The sequence below is a fragment of the Papio anubis genome, chromosome 12 (genome assembly GCF_008728515.1).
Source record: "Papio anubis isolate 15944 chromosome 12, Panubis1.0, whole genome shotgun sequence".
NCBI lineage: Eukaryota > Metazoa > Chordata > Mammalia > Primates > Cercopithecidae > Papio > Papio anubis.
In genome coordinates this window covers 40,978,578-41,000,599 of record NC_044987.1, presented here as the reverse complement: position 1 = coordinate 41,000,599, position 22,022 = coordinate 40,978,578, and the positions used below count along the sequence as shown (strand labels likewise).

Below are 22,022 nucleotides of genomic sequence, written 5' to 3'. Positions count from 1 at the left end.
GGTGGATTAGTAGGTCCAGACCCAACTTCATTGCAACATTTGCTCATAAGCTCATAATATTTAGCGTGAAAAACCTTATATTTTGTTGTTATACAACAGAATTAATATTTACAGCTCTGGAAAATTTTCTTAACCTTTATCACCCTCGATTTTCTATCTGACAAGATTAATAATTGTAGGATTTTCGTGAAGATTATAGGAGAAAAACTGCATACAACTTATAGTTCCATAAATGTTAACCATTATTACTAACAAAATTGTTAGTATTTATAATAATATTAATACTTCTCCCACAGCTTATGGTACCTAAAAAGTATATTTTGGCAAGTAGACAAATGGCTGAATCTGACATAGCCTCAAAGATACTTCTGTTGGGGAGAGGTGGTGCCAGACTCATCTGTTTAAGTAAGCATACTCAGCTCTGCAGGTAGATAAATCCATAAGTCCATGAGATATATTAAAAAAATATATGTTCAACATAAAACAGATGTTCAACATTCTTGTGGGTATAGTACAGTTCCCCCCTACTTTCAGCACCTCAGCCACGTATATATTAGAAGGATATATTGTAGCCCTATACAGGAAACAGTAACCATTCAAAAGCACCAAATGAATAACCCCTTTTCAGGTAAAGAAGCAAATGAAGGAGGACTGACTGCCACCCCTGGAAAGCATCATGGTGGGGTGCTGTGGTGGGGTGTTGGTAGTGGCAGCAGCAGCAGGATAAAAGCAGTGTAGGAAGGATGAAAGAGGTCACTGGGCATGGCCATGGACCAGTTCTCTGGTGAATGTGACCATGGACCAGTTCTCTGGTGAATGTGTCCATGTGAAGATCTGTCCAAAGGAGTGTAATCTTGATTTTGGTGTAAGAATATATGTTCTAATATGGAATAAATAAACTTTACAGAGTACTTATGGATTCATTCTCCATTGGTCAAATTATGACTCCCATGTACTGTATATAGTTGCCTCATTGCGAGAGAAAAGCAAGCCCATAAAGACACTATAAAGGGTCACTTGGGTATGTTAGTCACTGATCTGTATTGAGCACCCTTTGGGTACAGAACACTATTTCCTACTCATGCTAGTTGGAAATAACTGAAAGCTTTAGATGGAGATACCAGGTGTTGTTATTTAAACAAAAAGACAGTTACTCTGCCTTTTATTACTTTTAGAAGGTATTTTTATTGTTTGGGTTGCCCCCTTTTTTCTCTTTGTCAGGCAGTACAGAATGTGTTAAAAGTGTCTAACAAAAACAAGACAGTAGGGGACACAAAAAGCAACATAAGAGGTAAAATGCTCAGCAGGAGATTATCTTAATAAGCAGTTTAGGCTGCTATTCCTGCTGCAAAGCCTTGTGTCCTGCCAGTTTCATTTGTTGAAAGTTTCATTAAATTTGTTTTAATGCCTTGTCTGATTTCAGTGTTCTCCAGTGACCTGTTTTTTAAAAGAAACAGCATTTCAAATGTTCTGAATAAATTATTACCATGTAAAACCTACTATGGGGAAGAGTTGTTAAGATACAAGGACATTGTGAATTCACCAGTGAAGAACTGCAAAGCAGATATCTCTCTGTTAATGTTACCAACTGAAAAATGAAATCCTCTTGCTTTCCCTCACAGCACAGCTCAGTGAAGTGAAATAGTAAAAACCTATATATGTATATTTGTTAGGCATAAATTAACAAAAACATACAAATTATCTTTACATATCAATGGCTAATGCAGTAAGGTCTTATTGAAGTATTTGAGGAAGGAAAAAGCTTTTAGATAAAAGTACATGAAGAAAATGTTCCACAAAATGTTAAGATCCATAGTCTAATTTTAAGGCAATTCTTGTTTTTAACTGAGGAAGATTTGTATAATACATTCTTAAAATAATATTTTATTCACTCTGAAGCAACTCGGTTTTGTTGTTTTTCACTCCTGTTCAAAGTGATACATTTTTAATGTTCACTCACTTAAAATGTGAAGCGTTTTAGGATCTTCTAAAGCATTTGCTTTCCAATAAGACAGGTACTTAGCACTTTCTTAAAAAAATGAGTGAGAAGTGATTGAATTTGGTGTGGATGTTTTAAATATTGTTTTTAAAAGTTAGAGTTTTGAAGTTTCAGGATAATTTACAAGCTAATTTGGAGTAGTGGTATCCAGAGCTATTAATATGTAACTAATTTTAATGACAAATCAATTTGGTAATAAATGGAGTTTTATCTCTATATAAGATACATGTTTAAAAATGAATTTATGGTTTTAAAAGTTGTATCATGTACTAGACAGATTTTAGCAGTCAAACATTAATCATTAAAACAGCTTCAAGTCTAGCTAATAAATTAAGAGTTTCTAATACTAAAAAACCACAGTCAGCAGGTTTGTAATAACCACTCACAAGATCTCTTGTCAAGGAATGAATAGCCATCTAGAAGCCTAAAGTTGAGAATGTTTGTACCGTGGTTTTGCTCAATAAGTAGCAAAACGCAGGTTGACAGTTCTAGGCCAGGAAACAATGAGCAGTTCACGGAATAGGGAGTTTAGTGGAGTGTTGGAAGGTGAGGCTGGAAAAAGGTAAAGAAGGAATCTTGCTCCATGCTAAGAACATTATCCTATGGCCAAGGAGAATATTAATGGAGGGACAGGACTGGATGTACATGTCCAACAAAGCTGAAAATTGTGAAGCATTGACTCAAGTCTCAAGTGGACAGAGTTCTGCTCCCCAGCAAAGCAACTGGGGCCTGCTGTCCTGGGGAAACCATGCAGCAGCCTTGTAATAGGCCTGTGGAAAAGATCATTGAACAGATCAGCTTGTGAAAGGATATTAAAAGTCTTCCACAATCATTTTTAAGATAGCTTTTAAATTGATATGTATAGCACTTTATGCAAGGTGGTTTTATGAAGTATTTGAATAGCTGTATTCTTGAAGAAGAACTTGTCAGATATAAAGATGATTTAAAACAAAAGTACTTTACTTCATAATGTCATCTTTCCTTTCAGTCTCTACATTTTATTGATCTTATACTAAAAAGAATGTCCCTATATAAATGTTAGTAATTAACACCATAAAACTGTATCTGTACATCCAAAGCAAAATGGATAATTAAGATAATTATTTAGATAATTTAGCACAAATAATACTTTGCTGAAATCTCTGTGAGATAACAGAGAGATATCTATTTCTTGAATCGCTACTAATTGTTTTCACCGTGCTTTGAAGTATAGATAGTAACCTCAATCAAATTAAAAGGTTCAGCTAAAGATTATATGCAGATGTACTATGCAAATGTTATAATTCTACTTGAATTGTGAGATGTTTCATCTTATTGTGCACATCATAAACCATGTTATTTCAGTTTAATTTGCTGTTCTGTTTCCATGGTAATTATAGTTTGGGAGAATGAGTAAAAAAAAAAGATATATCTCAAGATAAGCAAAAATGGAAAACATGTTGTGTTTGTTTCTGTGTACTAATTTACAGATGCCTCACTTAACTTTTATTGCTATTTGTATGCATAGCTTTGAAAATGTTTGTATAATAAGAAACAAGTCTATATAAATTAGACAGTCTTTGGATAAGACTGGAGAAAAATAATGTGAAAATTTTTTTAAACTCTGTTAAACTATGAAGCCTTTGAAAAGGGCTAATCAATACCTGTGGAGAATTTGAACCATTAGTAAAAATAAATAATTTCAAATTGAAGGGATTTTTGTTTTGATGGTCTTTGATTTTTTTTTTTTTTTTTGAGACAGAGTCTCACTCTGTTGCCCAGGCTGGAGTGTAGTGGTGCAATCTCGGCTCACTGCAAGTTCCATCTCCCAGATTCACACCATTCTCCTGCCTCAGCCTCCCAAGTAGCTGGGAATACCGGCACCCACCACCACACCAGGCTAATTTTTTTGTATTTTTAGTAGAGATGGGGTTTCACCATGTTAGCCAGGATGGTCTCGATCTCCTGACCTCAGGATCTGCCTGCCTCAACCTCTCAGAGTGCTGGGACTACAGGTGTGAGCCACCGTGCCTGACCTCTTTGATAATTTTATTACATCTAAACCCCAGTTTCATGAAATATATTTAATCCCAAACAGCCCATACCATTAGGACCTTTTTTGTAAAACTTTAGGATAAATTGGTTATATGTTTTATTATTCATTTGCTTAGTCATCAAACCAAAATTCAAAATCTCAATGTTATTGTTTTCACTCTCATTTTCTAACCTATTTTTTAGCACAAACTAATTCCATGCTATATGACTTTCATTGAAATAGTGGGGTTTTTTAAGTCAAGAAAATCTGGATTTGAGTCCAAAATCTAAAGACATCACTTCCTAGCAATTTATTCTGATTTAAAAAGTAAATAATTAGACGAATAATTGAACTTTTAAATCTTAGTCTCCTCATCTGTGGATAGTATCCGCCATATTAGGGTTATTTTGAAGATCAGATTAGTTTAATAATAATACCTAATCTTTACTAAACATTTACTATGTGCCAGGCATTGTTTTCTAAGTGTTTTACATATATTAATCATTCAACTCTCACAATAACCCTTTTTTAAGTGAGAAAATTAAAGTCACAGAGAGATAAAGTTACCCGCTCAAGATCACACAGCTAGTAACCGGAGGAGCTTAGGAGATGATGTAAATTGAAAGCATGTTTTAAATTATCAAAATCTATAGAAATTAGAGTTATTCAAAGATCTGTTGGCTGGGTGCAGTGACTCATGCCTGTAATCCCAGCACTTTGGGAGGTCTAGGTAGGTGAATCACAAGGTCAGGAGATCGAGACCATCCTGGCTAACACGGTGGAGCCCCGTCTCTATTAAAAATACAGAAAATTAGCCTGGCGTGGTGGCGGGCACCTGTAGTCCCAGCTACTTGGGAGGCTGAGACAGGAGAGTCTCTTGAACCTGGGAGGCGGAGGTTGCAGTGAGCTGAGATCGTGCCGCTGCATTCTAACCTGGGTGACAGAGCAAGACTCTGTCTCAAAATAAATAAATAAATAAAATAAAATACTTGTTTAGCATAAAAAAATAGTATAATTCTGTTAAGAAAGCCAGTGAGATTAAGTGTAAAAGAGAATAGAAAAAGAGTATCTACTTAGAACTGTCAAGGGCAGCAGTGTAATTAGCTGTTTGGAGATTTTTCTCAAACTGCTTTACGTTATTAAAATAAATGACGAAGACATACAAAAGTATAGCACAGAAAGGGAAGCAATATAGGCAATAAGGATCACAAAATACTTTTAACAACTGTTAAGTTTTCCGCTTCATTTTTAATCATCCTAAGTCCTTTAAATGAAATAGAAATTATTCATCAGGAAAGTCATATTCAAAGAAATGGCCAGGTAACAAGCCCAAACATTTTGTTGTGTTTTCCCCCTATTTAGACATCTGAGAGATTAAAATCCTTAGCTACATAAATAAACGTGTCCTTGATAGCAACAACAACCATTTCTTCTCTTTTAGACTTAGTCATGATTGTGAGCCAAATAGAAGTACGTCTCCCTTGCCACCTTTGACATTTCAAACCAAAGAAATGACAAGTCCTTTGGTTAGTGATGATGATGTATTCCCACTGGTGAGTTGCTGGTTGTGGGCTTTTTTTTTTTTTTCTTTAATGGGTTATTGCTTTCCTCTTACACTGATGTCAATAAACTGATGTACATAGTACTTTGTTTTTAACCTCACTCCTTGAATAGGACTCCAAGATGGGTCTGTAAGTCATTTGGCCATACCTATCTATGGAAGGAAAAGATATCCATAATATTTCATAAAGTGTTTCAGTCAATGGTTACTAACCTCTAATGCAGGCCAGAATTACTGGAGATGGTTTTTTTTAAAAAATGCAAGTGTTTGGGACTCACCCTTCGATATTTCATGAGTCCTCAAGGATCTGTACATTTTAAAGAGCTACAGTGATCTTTTGGACTGATTTAAAACATCTTTTCTATTGACTCTGCCATACGCGCAGACACATGTACAAATCATAAATGGACAACTTGATGAGTTATCACAAAAGGAAGGTAACTACCACCCAAGTAATGAGCAGAACATCCCCAGCACTCCAGAACCGCAACTCATGTTCCCTTCCAGTGTCTACTTCTGCTTGCCCCCAACATAACCACTATCCTGACTTTTAGCATTATCGATTTGTTTTGCCAACTTGCAAATTTTATATAAACGATATCATATGGTATATGTTATTTTGTTTCTGGCTTCTTTTTCTCAACCTTGTTTTTTAGATTCATCATCACCCATATTGTTTTACACAGCTGTGGTTTATTTTTGTTTCTCTATAGTAATCTATGGGATATAAACACCACATTCAATGACAATAACATTTGTTTATTCATTCTACTACGGATAGACATTTGAGTCATTTCCAATTTGGGGCTATTACAAATAATGCTGCCAAAAAATTCTTTTATTAGTCTTTTGGTGCATGTATATATACATTTCCACTGGGTATATACACCTAAAATGGAATACCTAGGTCAGAGGGTATGAATACGGTCAGCTTTAGTAGGTACCGCCAAACTGTTTTCCTGTAGGAGCCAATGAATACCCCAAGTAGTGTGTAAGAGTTGTCCTTGCTCTACAGTCTAACACATGGTAATATAAGCCTTTTTAAATTTAGCCATTATGGTCAGTATGTAGTAAGATCCTTTTGTATGGTTTTAATTCATGTTTCTCTGGTGAATAATGAGACTGAGCAACATTTATTGGCCATTTTGATATCCTTTATACAATATCTGTTCAATTTCCTCACTTAATTTTCTGGTGGATTGTCTTTATTGTTACTGATTTATGGGTATCCTTTCTATTCTTGATATAAGCCCTTTGTTGCTTATGTGTTGGTTTTGATTTGTAATAGTAGAGACTAGAAGTAAAAGTTAAGCTATTTTGGTAGAAGAATGCTTAAAACCATTAGCTTTTGAAGTATTAGAGATCTCTAAAGCCCTGAAATGCTCTTTTGTGTTCATCTCAACATAAAATGCCAATGTTATTTGAACAGACTAAAATCCATGCCAATAATGTAAACTAAATAAAATTCCTCATTTAAGTTATGAGAAATTCTAAGGGGACTTTGCAAATTCTGCATCAATAAAACTTTGATCATTAAGGACTTAAGCACATATTTCAGTCAAGCAATGGAAAAAGTTGCTAAATACTCCACTGTGCTAATATCAGATGATTTCAGGATTTTTAGGATCACAATTACTGACTGCTCAAATATCATCTTATCAGATACGCCTAAGCAACCAGTCTGCAATAGTGCCTCCCTCTTCACTCCCTGCCCCTCATCTTACCTTTTCTCATAGCACTTCACTATGAGACATTTTGTTGCTTGGCCTCCCTCCATTAGAATGTATGCTCCATGAAAGCAGGGGGTGTTTTCTATTTTTGTTTTTGTGGTAACCCAACACCTAAAATAGGCTCGGCACTAGTAGGCACATAAAAGACATGCAGAAGTATCTGTTGATTTGATTTAATAACACGGGGCTTCCTTCTATCTCTAAAATTCTACATTAATCTTTTGAGGAATTCCTAACCTCCAGAGTAACCAGGAAAGAAAATTCTCAACTCTTCTAAGAACTGGGCCTGGGGAACTTAATCTGTGATGGAGGCCTTAAAATCCTATGGGAAACCACTGTTCTAGGTGTAGTGGTTTCCATCTACTACTGCATTTTGACATCCACATCACTACCATTCCTATCAAGACCACTGCTGATCTTCTAGTTGCAAATTAAATGCACATTTTGAAGTATTCATCTTTCTTAATCTTTTTGTCTTGAGACTCTTATGTTCTCTGGCTTCTATGACACTATACTCCACTGATTCTCATGTCACCCTCTGACTACTGTTTCCCAGCCTGTTTCTGGGGTTCTCCCTCCTATTTCTGTCCCTTAAATATTAGTGTTATTTATTCATAAAATAAAATAAACACGTATTGAATACCAACTATATGGCAGCTCCTGTTCTAAACATGTCTTTGAATAAGATAGATACATAAGTAGTATGGTGAAAAAATAGACGAAACTTCATCAATGGATGAATGGATAATCAGATTGTGGTATATACATACAATGGAATATTATTCAGCCATTAAAAGCAGCTATGCCAAAAAAGGCCAAAAATTACTACAATGTGGATGAGCCTCAAAAACATGCTAAGTGAAAGAAGCCAAATGCAGAAGGTATTGTGTAATTCCATGTATATTAAATAGCCAGAATACGTAAATGAAATCCGTAGAAACAATGCAGATTGGTGGTTACCAGGGGCGGTGGGGAGGGAGAAACAAGGAGCAGTGGCTTAAGGAGCACAGAGTTTTCTTTATGGATAATGAAACTATTTTGGAACTAGATAGAAATGGTGGCTGCAAAACATTGTGAATGTACTAAGTGCCACTGAACCGCTCATTTTAAAATGGTTAATTTTATGTGAATTTTATCTCAAAAACAAGAGGAGAAAAATTAATGATCGGAAATAAATGAACAAATAAGAAAATATCAAGACCAGGCACCGTGGCTCACGCCTATAATCCCAGCACTTTGGGAGGCCGAGGCGGTCAGATCACCTGAGGTCAGGAGTTCAAGACCAGCCTGGCCAACATGGTGAAGCACCGTCTCTACTAAAAATACAAAAATTAGCTGGGCATGGTGGCGCATGCCTCTAGTCCCAGCTACTCCAGAAGCTGAGGCAAGAGAATCACTTGAACCTGGGAAGCAGAGGTTGCAGTGAGCCGAGATAGGATCACTGCATTCCAGCCTGGGCAACAGAGCAAAATGCTATCCACCCCATCCAAAAAAAAAGAAAAAGAAAATATCAAATAGTAATAAATGCTGTGATGAAAAGAAAAGCAGGTAATGTGATAGGGAGTGATGAAAGTATGGGGGATTATTTTAGGTTGAGTAGCCAGGAAAATTATCATTGAGAAAGGAAAATTTAAGGTGAAACCCAAACAATAACAAATCCAGTCTTGCAAAGATCTGGTAGAAGAGAGTTTCAAGTAAGGGAACTATAAGGCAGGAATGAGTTTGGCAGGTATGAGAACCAGAAAGACTGGGGGGCCTTCTGGAGCTTAGAAGGGAAGAGGGAGACTGGAACAAAAGGGAACAGAGAAGTCGTCAGGGGAAGTCCAGTATATGAGGACACTAAGTCATGGAAAGGAGTTTGGATTTTATTTTAAAACAATGGGAGCCATTGTAAAGTTTCAATTAGGAAAATACTGGTCTGTTTACTCCATTCAAAATTATTTTACTCTATTTAATAATAAACAGACATGTTTAAATTTTTAAAAAGATCCTTTTTACTGCTAAATAAAGAATAAATTATAGAGGGGCAAGGGTAGAAGAGGAGACAACTATCATAAGACTATTGCAGTAGCCTAGGCAAGAGATAATGCTGGCTTGGTAGCAGTGAGGTAGAGCAACATATTAGATCCAGGAAATATTCTGGTGTGTAGACCATACTTGACAATGAATTGTATATGGGAAGTGGGAGAAAAGAGTGATCAAAGACGACTCCTAGGATTTCAACCTGAGCATTGAGTAGACGCTAACACCACTTTCTGACATGGGAAGACCAGGGAAGAAATAGGGTTAGAGGAGAAATCTTGATTTCTAGGTTGGATATATAAGTTTAAAATGTTTACTAGACACCCAAACATAGACATTAAATAGTCAATATGTGATATGTGAATCTGATATCAAGGGTGAGATCACAGCTGGAAATATAAATATGGGAATAATCAGCATGTGATTGGTATTTAAGTCTGTAGAACTGGATGAAAATACTTAAGTATAAAGAAGAAATCATTCCAATACAAAGCCTTGGGTCATAATATTGAGTGACCTAATAGGAATCCCGAAGGAAAGGAGGAAAGTTTGATAATGAAGAGGATGGGGCTCAAGGAGGGTCCTCTTTCATTTGCAGAAACAAAGTCACTGAGAGGTAAGAAGAAATAGGATCCACAGTATAGGAGGAAGGATGAGTTTCTGAAACAGGAGGATGGCCTAAAATTCAGCTACAGATACAAATGGATGTGAAATAATGAGAGAGCTCCCCTGTGACCCCTGGGAGGAGGCCAGGTCACAAGGTAATGAGTAAGAAAGTGAACATACCAGGGAGTGCAATAGAATCGCCTCGTAGTGTTCACTGACCACATGGTACTTATGGTCATGAATTTAAAGTGAAACTAGTCCATGCAGTAATTTACCCCCAACCTGTTGGCCCCAGCATTCAGCTGCTCAGGTGTAGGCATGACCCAGGCAGATGGGTCAACTTAATTAGGGGTGGGTTTTACTGGGTTATTAGGATAGAGACAAGATACAGGGAGGGACAAGTTGCTGAATGGTTATGAGATGGATGGGAATAAGCAGAGTCACAAGAGAAGAGAGAGTATGAGGAAGATGATGGATAGTGAAAAGGAAAGAGTCTAAATGAGGTCAGAGAACTTCTGATGTGGGAGTACTAGATTAAGCATGCTGGAAGGATGATGGATAGGTTGCTTTAAATCTCAATTAGTAAATAATGCAGTTCTCATTGATGATAGTGTCAAGGACATGCTATGTGGGTGGATGCCTGAGATGAAGGATTCCCCAGGGCTCCATCTTTTAACTTCTTTTTTTCCTTTTACTTGCCTATCTTGGATAATTTCAATCTTATGGCCTGTCATCTATAACTTCCAAGTCTGTCTCTCTGATTCAGATCTGTATTCTGAGTCCTAGACTGACATATCTCACTGTTTGCTTGAGTCTTTTTAAGTCTCATGTCACCTCAAACTCATTATTATTCAAAATTGAATCCATTTTCTTCACTCATAAACTAACTAAAAAATTTTATTGAAAACACACTGACCCAGAATCTGTGCTAGAACCTGGTGAATCAGAAATAAATAAGAGGCCAGGAGCTGTGGCTCACACCTATAATCTCAGGCCAAGGTAGGAGGGATTGCTTGAGCCCAAGAGTTCAAGACCAGTCCGGGCAACAGAGCCAGGCTCCGTTTCTACAAAAACTTTTTTTAAAAAAAGCCGGGTGTGGTGGTGTGTCCCTGTAGTCCCACCTACTGGGGAAGCTGAAGTGGGAGGATCACTTGAGCCCAGGAATTGGAAGCTAAGAGTTAGCTGTAGTTGTACCACTGTGTTCCATCCTGGGCAATAGAGCAAGACACTGTCTCAAAATAAATAAATAAATAAAAGAAGGAAGATCTTACTCTTAATGGCTTCTTTTACCTTTTTCTCTTTCTCAGTAAATGGCATGAGTGTCACTAATCACTCAGGCCAGAACCTAGGAAGTCATCTGTCTGAGATCAGGTTTTCTAGAACCTAAGATGAGATTCTTGTGAAAGTGACTTACTGAGGGAGTATTTTAGTGTTTTCAGGGGGAGAGTGAAGGAGACAGGCTATGGGGGGGGGGGGGAAATTAAGCAAAGATGTGGTCTCAGCTACAAACTAGTATAGCCTGGTGTCCCAGGAAGCTTGGCACCTAAATTGCACCACAGCATTGGTTCTCACCGAACAACAAGTCTGGTATTTTATGCCCCTGTGTCCATCAATCAATCATTGCCTCAGAGAGGGTAGCGAATGGGCAGAGGAGGGACTGCAGCTTCCCAAGTGAGGCAGGAGCCTCCAGTTCAGTGGAGGGCAGTTCCCCAAAGGAGCCAGTTGTGAGCTGTTAGTAGCCAACACCCACCCAGCTGGAGGAGAGATGCATCAGCCTGGGAAGGGGATCCAGGTAGGGCACCAACCACCATGGTTGCACCACTCAGAACCAGCTTCTTCCATAGCTTCCATTCAGGCATAGCTTCTTTATGATTCTTACTGGTCATAATTTCTGAAAAAACTGTTTAGAGGAAAGTTAGTGAGATAAGCCACAGCCCCTGATGCTGCAATTGGTCGCTGACACCTATCATTGCCTCACCCCTTCTAGATTCCTCTCCCCATCAGCTAACTCTTCGGTTGATCCAGGTGGCTTTTCTTTTGAGGTGAGCCCCTAATGTCCATGCCCTTATTAGGATATGGTTTCTGTATTTGCCAATTAAAATTAAAACTGGGCATGAGAGTAACAAAAAGATGCCTCAGAGGATCATCAGAGTACCAAACACATTCCTCACTGCCTCTGTTACGCAGTAGCATTCTTACCTCTTCAGGATGACTTAGGGTCAGCTACCTCTGCCAGTATAGGAACACCACTCTGTGTATCTGATATGTTGGCATGAGGAGCCCAAAGTGACCACATGGGAGCCAAAGCTCTAAGTTTGGTGGGACTCTTACAGGTCTTTTGGTAGAAGCATTCTGCCTCTAAGACCCAGGACCTGTAGAACAACAAAGCCTAAAGATACATAGACAGAAAGCACAGATTATCCAAGTGGGTTAACAGAAGTGATAGAGAGTGGAGCCATTCCTGCTTCCTCCCTTTTGTTCCCAGATCCATGTATTCTACCCGTTGGAAACACAGAACCATAAAACAGCCATTGGTTTAAAGTGTATACCACATCCTGAAGAATGGCACCCCAACCTCACAGGATATAATCTCCAAGATGGTGCCTCAGCTTTGCCATCAAGAGGCCATCCCAAAGCTCTATCATGCTAGCATCCTCTGGATAGTGCTGTGTGTGGTTAGGACCAGTGGATACCATGGTCATGCCCGTACTGCCATACTCTTTTGCTATAAAGTAGGTATCTCTACTATTAAGCAGGGTCTCTCTCATGTCTGCAGGTAAGTGATTCTGTGAGCCCTAAGATAGTGGTGCAGCCAGGAAAGGCAAACATGCAGAATTCATATCCATTCTGATAAGGATACAGCATGGCCATTTCCAAGGTACTAGGGACCTAATGCAGTCAAGTTGCCACCAAGAGGCTAGGTGGTCTCCTTGAGGGACGATGCCATATCAAGAGCTCAGCTTTAGTTTCTGTTGCAAGCAGGTCAGACATTCAACAGCAATGGTCGCTGGATTACCCTTAGTGAAAGGGGAAACCATGGTATTGGTATGATGCATAATTCCCACTGAGGTAGCCAAAGACAGAGGATGGATCAAATCATCCTACTTGCTGGATGCTCTGTCTCAACCAGGACTCAACAGCATGATGAGAATTGTCTTGCAAATAGTATATAGGTTTCGGCTACAGATGGCATAGTCTTGTTCCAAAATCTTAAGGGTCTGTGATACAGCTTTCCCACTGAAACTTTCCAGAGGCTCCACAATGCATTTTCCTCTACCAGAGATTCTTCCAGTATGGGATCTACCAAGTCATTTGACCAAAGTAGCAGGACTGCTTGTACCCTATCCTGAACCTATTACACAGCTCTTTCTTTCTAGAGTTCTGGGCTTGCTCAAAAAAAATTGTTTTCTGTGTTGCCCAGTAAATGAATCTGATTATTCAATTATTTGATCCAAGGGTGGAACATTTTCAAGGTGCATTAATTTTTGCTTTACCTAGGATGTTCTGACATGCCCCATAGCAGCAGACACCTAAAAACAACGTGTCAAGCCCCAATCTTTTACAGGGTTTATCTTTCACCCTCTGGCGTACTTGCATCTTTCCATCCCTTTAATATACTTGCTACTTCTTGCTCATCAAGTCTCATTAACATGATGTTAGTGTTAATATATGATGTTCCATGTGATAGTCTTTGGAATGTCCAGATGGGCTAGGCCCCTTCAGAATTTATTGTGACAGCTTCATTAATATAACATTGGGGCAAAACCATGGATAAATACTGTTGGCCACCCCATGTGAATGCTAACTGCTTCCTATCCTCCTTTTTATTAGATATTAAAAAGAATGCATTTGCTGATATTAAAAAGAAACCATTTGCCAGATCAATAGTAGCATACCATCTACCTCAGGCTGTGACAGTCTTCTCTAGCAGAGATACTATCCCTGACACAGCAGCTACAGTTGGGGGCTACTAGTTGGAAAAGTGTGCAGTACTCCATCATTTGCATGATCCCTAGTTTTGGCAGGGGCCAGATTGGTAAACAAAATCCACCTATAACAAGGTTCACATGTATACAGATTGTCAACTCCCCAAACACTACATAAAGTCCCATTCTTCCTACCAAAATGAAAGTCAAAGAAGAATATAGTAACCACAGAACTGGAAAATTAAAGTACAAATTTCCCCAACTAAAAAAAAAATTACTTAATTTTTGTATGTAGCTTTTTAAAATGAAGAATTGTAAAATTATCTGATGTTGTCCTTTATTCCTTAGCTACAGATTTTCATTTTTACTTTTTGTAAATAAGCACTAAACAGGTCACAAACAGTTAAATAGCATTTTCATGTCACCATGAAGGCTGGAATTGGGGCACTCGTCCCTGATACTTTCTTCTCTATGATAAGACAAACAATATACATGCCAGCATCACAGCCCTCCCTACTAGGGAGCCACCTCCACCCCAAGACACATCATGCAGCCAGCCTTCTCACCTGGCTAACTCCAAGTATTGATTCGCCCTGTCAAAGCCAATCCTTATTTTCTATATAAACCTTCTGGTGCAATTCCACTATAATCTTTACTTTAACTTTTTGGAGTTGCCTATTTTCAAATGAAAATCACTGGCTTTGCAAATGATTGCAGCATGTTTTAGGCAGGTTCCATGGTGAGTGCATTGTCCCTGCATTTGCGGTTGGACAATATAATACTCATTTCTAGAGCTTTTTAATGTAATGGTGCTGTGATGTCTTACTTAGTTCCTTGAAGATTTCATTACTGGTAACTGAATTACACTAGTAGTAGGAATTCAGCCCAAGATGTGTTCTTTAATTAAGAGCTGCAGTGTTTGACAGTATGTCAGGGATGAAGCATGCCTGGAAATGTGAAGATGTTTAAAAGCTCTGTATTCCTCATTCACTTTTCTTTCTTTCTCTCTTTAGTCTCCCCCAGATATGTCCTTCCCAGCATCTTTGGCTGCACAGCATTTCCTTCTGGAAGAAGAGAAACGAGCAAAAGAACTTGAAAAACTTCTAAATACACATATTGATGAACTGCAAAGACACACAGAATTTACTCTTAATAAATACTCCAAGCTAAAACAAAATAGACACATATGAGCTTTTAAACTTTTTTATTTGCTTCCCCCCCACCAAGAAAAAAAGCTCTGGCAAAATATTTACAAAGCTGATTAATGAAATCAAGAAATTCTGTTCTGTTTCCTTGAGTAAATAATTTTGGTAAGGCAGCTAGAAAATAGTAAGTATTTTGTTCGATAAAGCTGTTTGCATTTCTGCATTAACATGCTAAATTGTCCTGCTGTAGAGTTACTATAAAATAAACATGACTATTCCAAAAGAGATTTTTTTTTCCAGTCTAAGGAATATGTTGAAATTAAATATGCAGTATTTTCCCCACTTGAATCATGTATACTGAAAACCCATTTCCTCAGCAACTACACAAAATAAGGGAAAGGGAAGTGCTATATTCCAGATACAAACGACTCAAAGACAGCTCAGTTGTACTGGTTTTGAAAACTCAAGGATTTTATAAATAAAAATATTTAAGTATTTCCAGTTATGTAAACACTCTAAAATTCTACAATTTTTTGAAAAAAAAAAAAGCTATAGCTTTACTGTTTTTACATTCACCTTTATAATGTCTGTCTGTTTCAACACAATGAAGGTACATGGAATGTGCAATTTACAAACCTAAACTATATGTGCCAAAAATTAACGCTTTTTTGTTAGTACTAATTACTTCACGGACACGAACAAGATAAAGGAAGTATGAAGCATTACTGTTGCTACATTTTTCTTTGTAATCACCTGTTTTTAATGCAATGAAGGAATGTAAAATTCAATGGACTTGAAGCATAAATGCTAAATCTGTATAGAACAGTAATAGCATGGCTGTGAACAATAAAACAGGTTACAAATACACAGCAATAATAGAATATACTTTAAGAGTTTCGTGTGTGTGTGTGTGTGTGTGTGTATATATATATATATGAAGAGAGATTATGAAAGAAGGTAAGTCCTACTATAGCTTTTATGGTTTTCTATTTCCCTTTAAAGAAACAATCTCAACATACTGAAAGATAAACCAAAATGCCATTAGGTAACAAGTGTCATTTTCACGTGAAAAATACAGAGCATTGTAGACTTCAGATGACATGACCACATGTATTTGTATAGTTCTGGATGATGGAAGAAAAAGAAAAGATGTATTCGTATAGCTCTTGATGTTTGTCTTAGCTTAGCCTGCTATAACAGAAATACTACAGACTGGGTGACTTAAACAACAAACATTTATCTCTCACAGTTCAGAAGGCTGGGAAGTCCAAGATCAAGGTGCCAGCTAATCTGGTGTCTGGCGAGGGCCCACTTCCAGGCTTGTTGACAGCCACCTTCTTGATGTATCTTCACATGGCAGAGAGGAAGTATCTCTCTCGTTTCTTCTTTTTTTTTTTTTTTTTAATTATACTTGAAGTTCTAGGGTACATGTGCACAACGTGCAGGTTTGTTACATAGGTATACATGTGCCATTTTGTTTTGCTGCACCCATCAACTCATCATTTACATTAGGTATTTCTCCTAATATTATTATCCCTCCCCCAGCCCCCCACCCCTCGACAGGCCCTGGTGTGTGATGTTCCTCGCCCTGTGTCCATGTGTTCTCATTATTCAGCTCCCACTTATGAGTGAGAACATGCAGTGTTTCCTTTTCTGTCCTTGTGATAGTTTGCTGAGAATGATGGTTTCCAGCTTGATCCACGTCCATGCAAAGGACATGAACTCATCCTTTTTTAAGGCTCCATGGTGTATATCTGCCACATTTTGTTTATCCAGTCTATCATTGATGAACATTTCGGTTCGTTCCAAATCTTTGCTATTGTGAATAGTGCCGCAATAAACATAAATGTGCATGTGTCTTTATAGTAGCATGATTTATATTCCTTTGGGTATATACCCAGTAATGGGATCACTGGGTCAAATGGTATTTCTAGCTCTAGATCCTTGAGGAATTGCCACGTTGTCATCCACAATGGTTGAACTAATTTACACTCCCACCAACAGTGTAAAAGCATTCCTATTTCTCCATATCCTCTCCCATCATCTGTTTTTCCTGACTTTTTAATGATCGCCATTCTAACTGGTGTGAGATAGTATCTTATTATGGTTTTGATATGCATTTCTCTGATGACCAGTGATGATGACCTTTTTTTTTTCATATGTCTGTTGGCTGCATAAATGTCTTCTTTTGAGAAGTGTCTGTTCATAACCTTTGACCACTTTTTGATGGGGTTGTTTGTTCTTTTCTTGTAAATTTGTTTAAGTTCTTTGTAGATTCTGGATATTAGCCCTTTGTTAGATGGGTACATTGCAAAAATGTTCTCCGGTTCTGTAGGTTGCCTGTTCACTCTGATGACAGTTTCTTTTGCTGTGCAGAAGCTGTTTAGTTTAATTAGATCCCATTTGTCTATTTTGGCTTTTGTTGCCATTGCTTTTGGTGTCTTTGCCCATGCCTGTGTCCTGAATGGTATTGCCTACGTTTTCTTCTAGGGTTTTTATGTCTAACATTTAAGTCTTTAATCCACTTTGAGTTAATTTCTGTACAGGGTGTAAGGAAGGGATCCAGTTTCAGCTTTGTACATATGGCTAGCCAGTTTTCCCAGTACCATTTATTAAATAGGGAATCCTTTCCCCATTGCATGTTTTTGTCAGGTTTGTCAAAGATCAGATGGTTGTAGATGTGTGGTGTTATTTCTCAGGACTCTGTTCTGTTTCATTGGTCTATATCTCTGTTTTGGTACCAGTACCATGCTGTTTTGGTTACTGTAGCCTTGTAGTGTAGTTTGAAGTCAGGTAGCGTGATACCTCCAGCTTTGTTCTTTTGGCTTAGGATTGTCTTGGCAATGCGGGCTCTTTTGGGGTTCCATATGAACTTTAAAGTAGTTTTTTCCAATTCTGGAAGAAAGTAGCTTGATAGGGATGACATTGAATCTATAAATTACCTTGGGCAGTATGGCCATTTTCACGATATTGATTCTTTGGAGTGTTCTTCCATTTGTTTGTGTCCTCTTTTATTTTGTTGAGGAGTGGTTTGTAGTTCTCCTCGAAGAGGTCCTTCATATCCCTTGTAAGTTGTATTCCTAGGTATTTTATTCTCCTTGAAGCAATTGTGAATGGGAGTTCACTCATGATTTGGCTGTTTGTCTGTTATTGGTGTATAGGAATGCTTGTGATTTTTGCACATTGATTTTGTATCCTGAAACTTTGCTGAAGTTGCTTACCAGCTTAAGGAGATTTTGGGCTGAGACAATGAGGTTTCCTAAATATACAATCATGTCATCTGCAAACAGGGACAATTTGACTTCCTCTTTTCCTAATTGAACACCCTTTATTTCTTTCTCTTACCTGATTGCCCTGGCCAGAACTTCCAACACTCTGTTGAATAGAAGTGGTGAGAGAGGGCATCCTTGTCTCATGGCGGTTTTCATAGGGAATCCTTCCAGTTTTTGCCCATTCAGTATGATATTGGCTGTGCGTTTGTCATTAATAGCTCTAATTATTTTGAGATATGTTCCATCAATACCAAGTTTATTGAGAGTTTTTAGCATTGAAGGTCTGTTGAATTTTGTCAAATGCGTTTTCTGCATCTATTGAGATAATCATGTGGTTTTTGTCATTGATTCTGTTTATGTGATGGATTACGTTTATTGATTTTCATATGTTGAACCAGCCTTGCATCCCAGGGATGAAGCTGACTTGATCGTGGTGGATAAGCTTTTTGATGTGCTGCTGGATTTGGTTTGTCAGTATTTTATTGAGGATTTTCACATCGCTGTTCATCAGGGATATTGGCCTAAAATTTTCTTTTTTTTGTTGTGTCTCTGCCAGGCTGTGGTATCAGGATAATGCTGGCCTCATAAAATGAGTTAGGGAGGATTCTCTCTTTTTCTATTGATTGGAATAGTTTCAGAAGGAATAGTACCAGCTCCTCTTTATACCTCTGGTAGAATTTGGCTATGAATCCATCTGGTCCTGGACTTTTTTTGATTGGTAGGCTATTAATTATTGCCTCAATTTCAAAACCTGTTATCAGTCTATTCAGAGATTCAACTTCTTCCTGGTTTAGTCTTGGGAAGGTGTATGTGTCTAGGAATTTATTCATTTCTTCTAGATTTTCTAGTTTATTTGTGTAGAGGGGTTTATATTATTCTCTGGTGGCAGTTCGTATTTCTGTGGGATCGGTGGTGATATCCCCTTTATCATTTTTTATTGTGTCTATTTGATTCTTCTCTCTTTTCTTCTTTATTAGTCTTGCTAGTGGTCTATTTTGTTGATTTTTTTCAAAAAACCAGCTCCTGGATTCAATGATTTTTTTGAAGGCTTTTTTGTGTCTCTATCTCTTTCAGTTTTGCTCTGATCTTAGTTATTTCTTGCCTTCTGCTAGCTTTTAAATTTGTTTGCTCTTGGTTCTCTAGTTCTTTTAATTGTGATGTTAGGGTGTCAATTTTAGATCTTTCCTGCTTTCTCTTGTGGGCATTTAGTGCTATAAATTTCCCTCTACATACTGCTTAAATGTGTCCCAGAGATTCTGGTACATTGTGTCTTTGTTCTCATTGGTTTCAAAGAACATCTTTATTTCTGCCATCATTTTGTTATTTACTCAGTAGTCATTCAGGAGCAGGTTGTTCGGTTCCCATGTAGTTGTGCGGTTTTGATTGAGTTTCTTAATCCTGAGTTCTAATTTGATTGCACTGTGGTCTGAGAGACAGTTTGTTGTGATATCTGTTCTTTTGCATTTGCTGAGGAGTATTTTACTTCCAATTATGTGATCAATTTTAGAATAAGTGTGATGTGGTGCTGAGAATGTATATTCTGTTGATTTGGGGTGGAGAGTTCTATAGATGTGTATTAGGTCTGCTTGGTCCAGAGCTGAGTTCAAATCCTAGATATCCTTGTTAATTTTCTGTCTCATTGATCTGTCCAATGTTGACAGTGGGGTGTTAAGGTCTCCCATTATTACTGTGTGGGAGTCTAAGTCTCTTTGTAGGTCTCTAAGGACTTGCTTTATGAATCTGGGTGCTCCTGTATTGGGTGCATATATATTTAGGGTAGTTAGTTCTTCTTGTTGAATTGATCCCTTTACCAATATGTAATGGCCTTCTTTGTCTCTTTTGATCTTTGTTGGTTTAAACTATGTTTTATCAGAGACTAGATTGCAACTCCTGCTTTTTTTTTTTTTTTTTTGCTTTCCATTTGCTTGTTAGATCTTCCTCCATCCCTTTATTTTGAGCCTATGTGTGTCTTTGCACATGAGATGGGTCTCCTGAATACTGCACACCAATGGGTCTTGACTGTTTATCCAATTTGCCAGTCTGTGTCTTTTAATTGGGGCATTTAGCCCATTTACATTTAAGGTTAATATTGTTATGTGTGAATTTGATTCTGTCATCATGATGTTCGCTGGTTATTTTGTCTGTTAATTGATGCAGTTTCTTCATAGCATCGACGGTCTTTACAATTTGGCCTGTTTTTGCAGTGGTTGGTGCTGGTTGTTTCTTTTCATGTTTAGTGCTTCCTTCAGGAGCTCTTGTAACGCAGGCCTGGTGGTGACAAAATCTCTCAGTAGTTGCTTGTCTGTAAAGGATTTTATTTCTTTTTTATTTATGAAGCTTAGTTTGGCTGGATATGAAATTTGGGGTTGAAAAGTCTTTTCTTTAAGAATGTTGAATATTGGCCCCCACTCTCTTCTGGCTTGTAGAGTTTCTGCCGAGAGATCCACTGTTAGTCTGATGGGCTTCCCTTTGTAGGTAACCCAACCTTTCTCTCTGGCTGCCCTTAACATTTTTTCCTTCGTTTCAACCTTGGTGAATCTGACAATTATGTGTCTTGGGGGTTGCTCTTCTCGAAGAGTATCTTTGTAGTGTTCTCTGTATTTCCTGAATTTGAATGTTTGCCTGCCTTGCTAGGTTGGGGAAGTCCTCCTGGATAATATCCTGAAGAGTGTTTTCTAACTTGGATCCATTCTCCCTGTCACTTTCAGGAACACCAATCAAATGTAGATTTGGTCTTTTCACATAGTCCCATATTTCCTGGAGGCTTTGTTCATTTCTTTTCACTCTTTTTTTTCTAATCCTGTCGTCTCACTTTATTTCATTAATTTGACCTTCAATCACTGATATCCTTTCTTCCACTCGATCGAATTGGCTATTAAAGCTTGTGCCTGCCTCATGAAGTTCTTGTGCTGTGGTTTTCAGCTCCATCAGGTCATTTAAGGTCTTCTTTACACTGTTTATTCTAGTTAGTCATTCATCTAGCCTTTTTTCAAGGTTTTTAGCTTCCTTTTAGCAATGGGTTAGAACATGCTCCTTTAGCCTGGAGAAGTTTGTTATTACCGACCTTCTGAAGCCTACTTCGGTCAACTTGTCAAACTCATTCTTCGTCCAGTTTTGTTCCTTTGCTGGCAAGGAGCTGTGATCCTTTGGAGGAGAAGAGGTGCTCCAGGTTTTGGAATTTTCAGCTTTTCTGCTCTGATTTCTGCCCATCTTTGTGGTTTTATCTACCTGTGGTCCTTGATGTTGGTGACCTACAGACGGGGTTTTGGTGTGGATGTGCTTTTTGTTGATGTTGATACTATTCCTTTCTGTTTGTTAGTTTTCCTTCTAACAGGCCCCTCAGCTGCAGGTCTGTTGGATTTTGCTGGAGGTCCACTCCAGACCCTGTTTGCCTGGGTATCAGCAGCGAAGGCTGCAGAACAGCAAATATTGCTGGATATTGCTGCCTGATCCTTCCTCTAGAAGCTTCATCCCAGAGGGGCACCTGCCTATATGGGGTGTCTGTCGGCCCCAGCTGGGAAGTGTTTCCCAGTCAGGCTACATGGGGGTCAGGGACCCGCTTGAGGAGGCAGTCTGTCCATTCTCAGAGATCAAACACCATACTGAGAGAACCACTGCTCTCTTCAGAGCTATCAGACAGGGACATTTAGGTCAGCTGAGGCTGTCGGCTGCCTTTGTTCTGATATGCCCTGCCCATAGAGGTGGAATCTAGAGAAGAAGTAGGCCTTGCTGAGCTGCGGTGGGCTC

General features: G+C 38.2%; 1 protein-coding gene across 6 annotated transcripts in view; it reads left to right on the top strand.

Moving 5' to 3' along the window:
* The window catches only part of DEUP1 (deuterosome assembly protein 1), a 98,791-nt gene extending 82,921 nt beyond the window's left edge, over nt 1-15,870 (top strand). For 3 of the 6 annotated variants that reach the window (XM_017948854.2, XM_017948855.2, XM_003910546.5), the window contains 2 exons: nt 5,455-5,566; nt 14,872-15,870. In XM_017948854.2, coding sequence (XP_017804343.1) covers nt 5,455-5,566; nt 14,872-15,048 — 289 coding nt within the window. In that variant the 3' untranslated portion in view covers nt 15,049-15,870. Of the gene's footprint in view, nt 1-5,454; nt 5,567-9,924; nt 10,013-14,871 lie in introns of those variants that run through there. The other 3 variants (XM_017948853.3, XM_031653032.1, XM_009187095.4) reach the window with 3 other exon arrangements.
* Nucleotides 15,871-22,022: the final 6,152 nt, after the last annotated feature.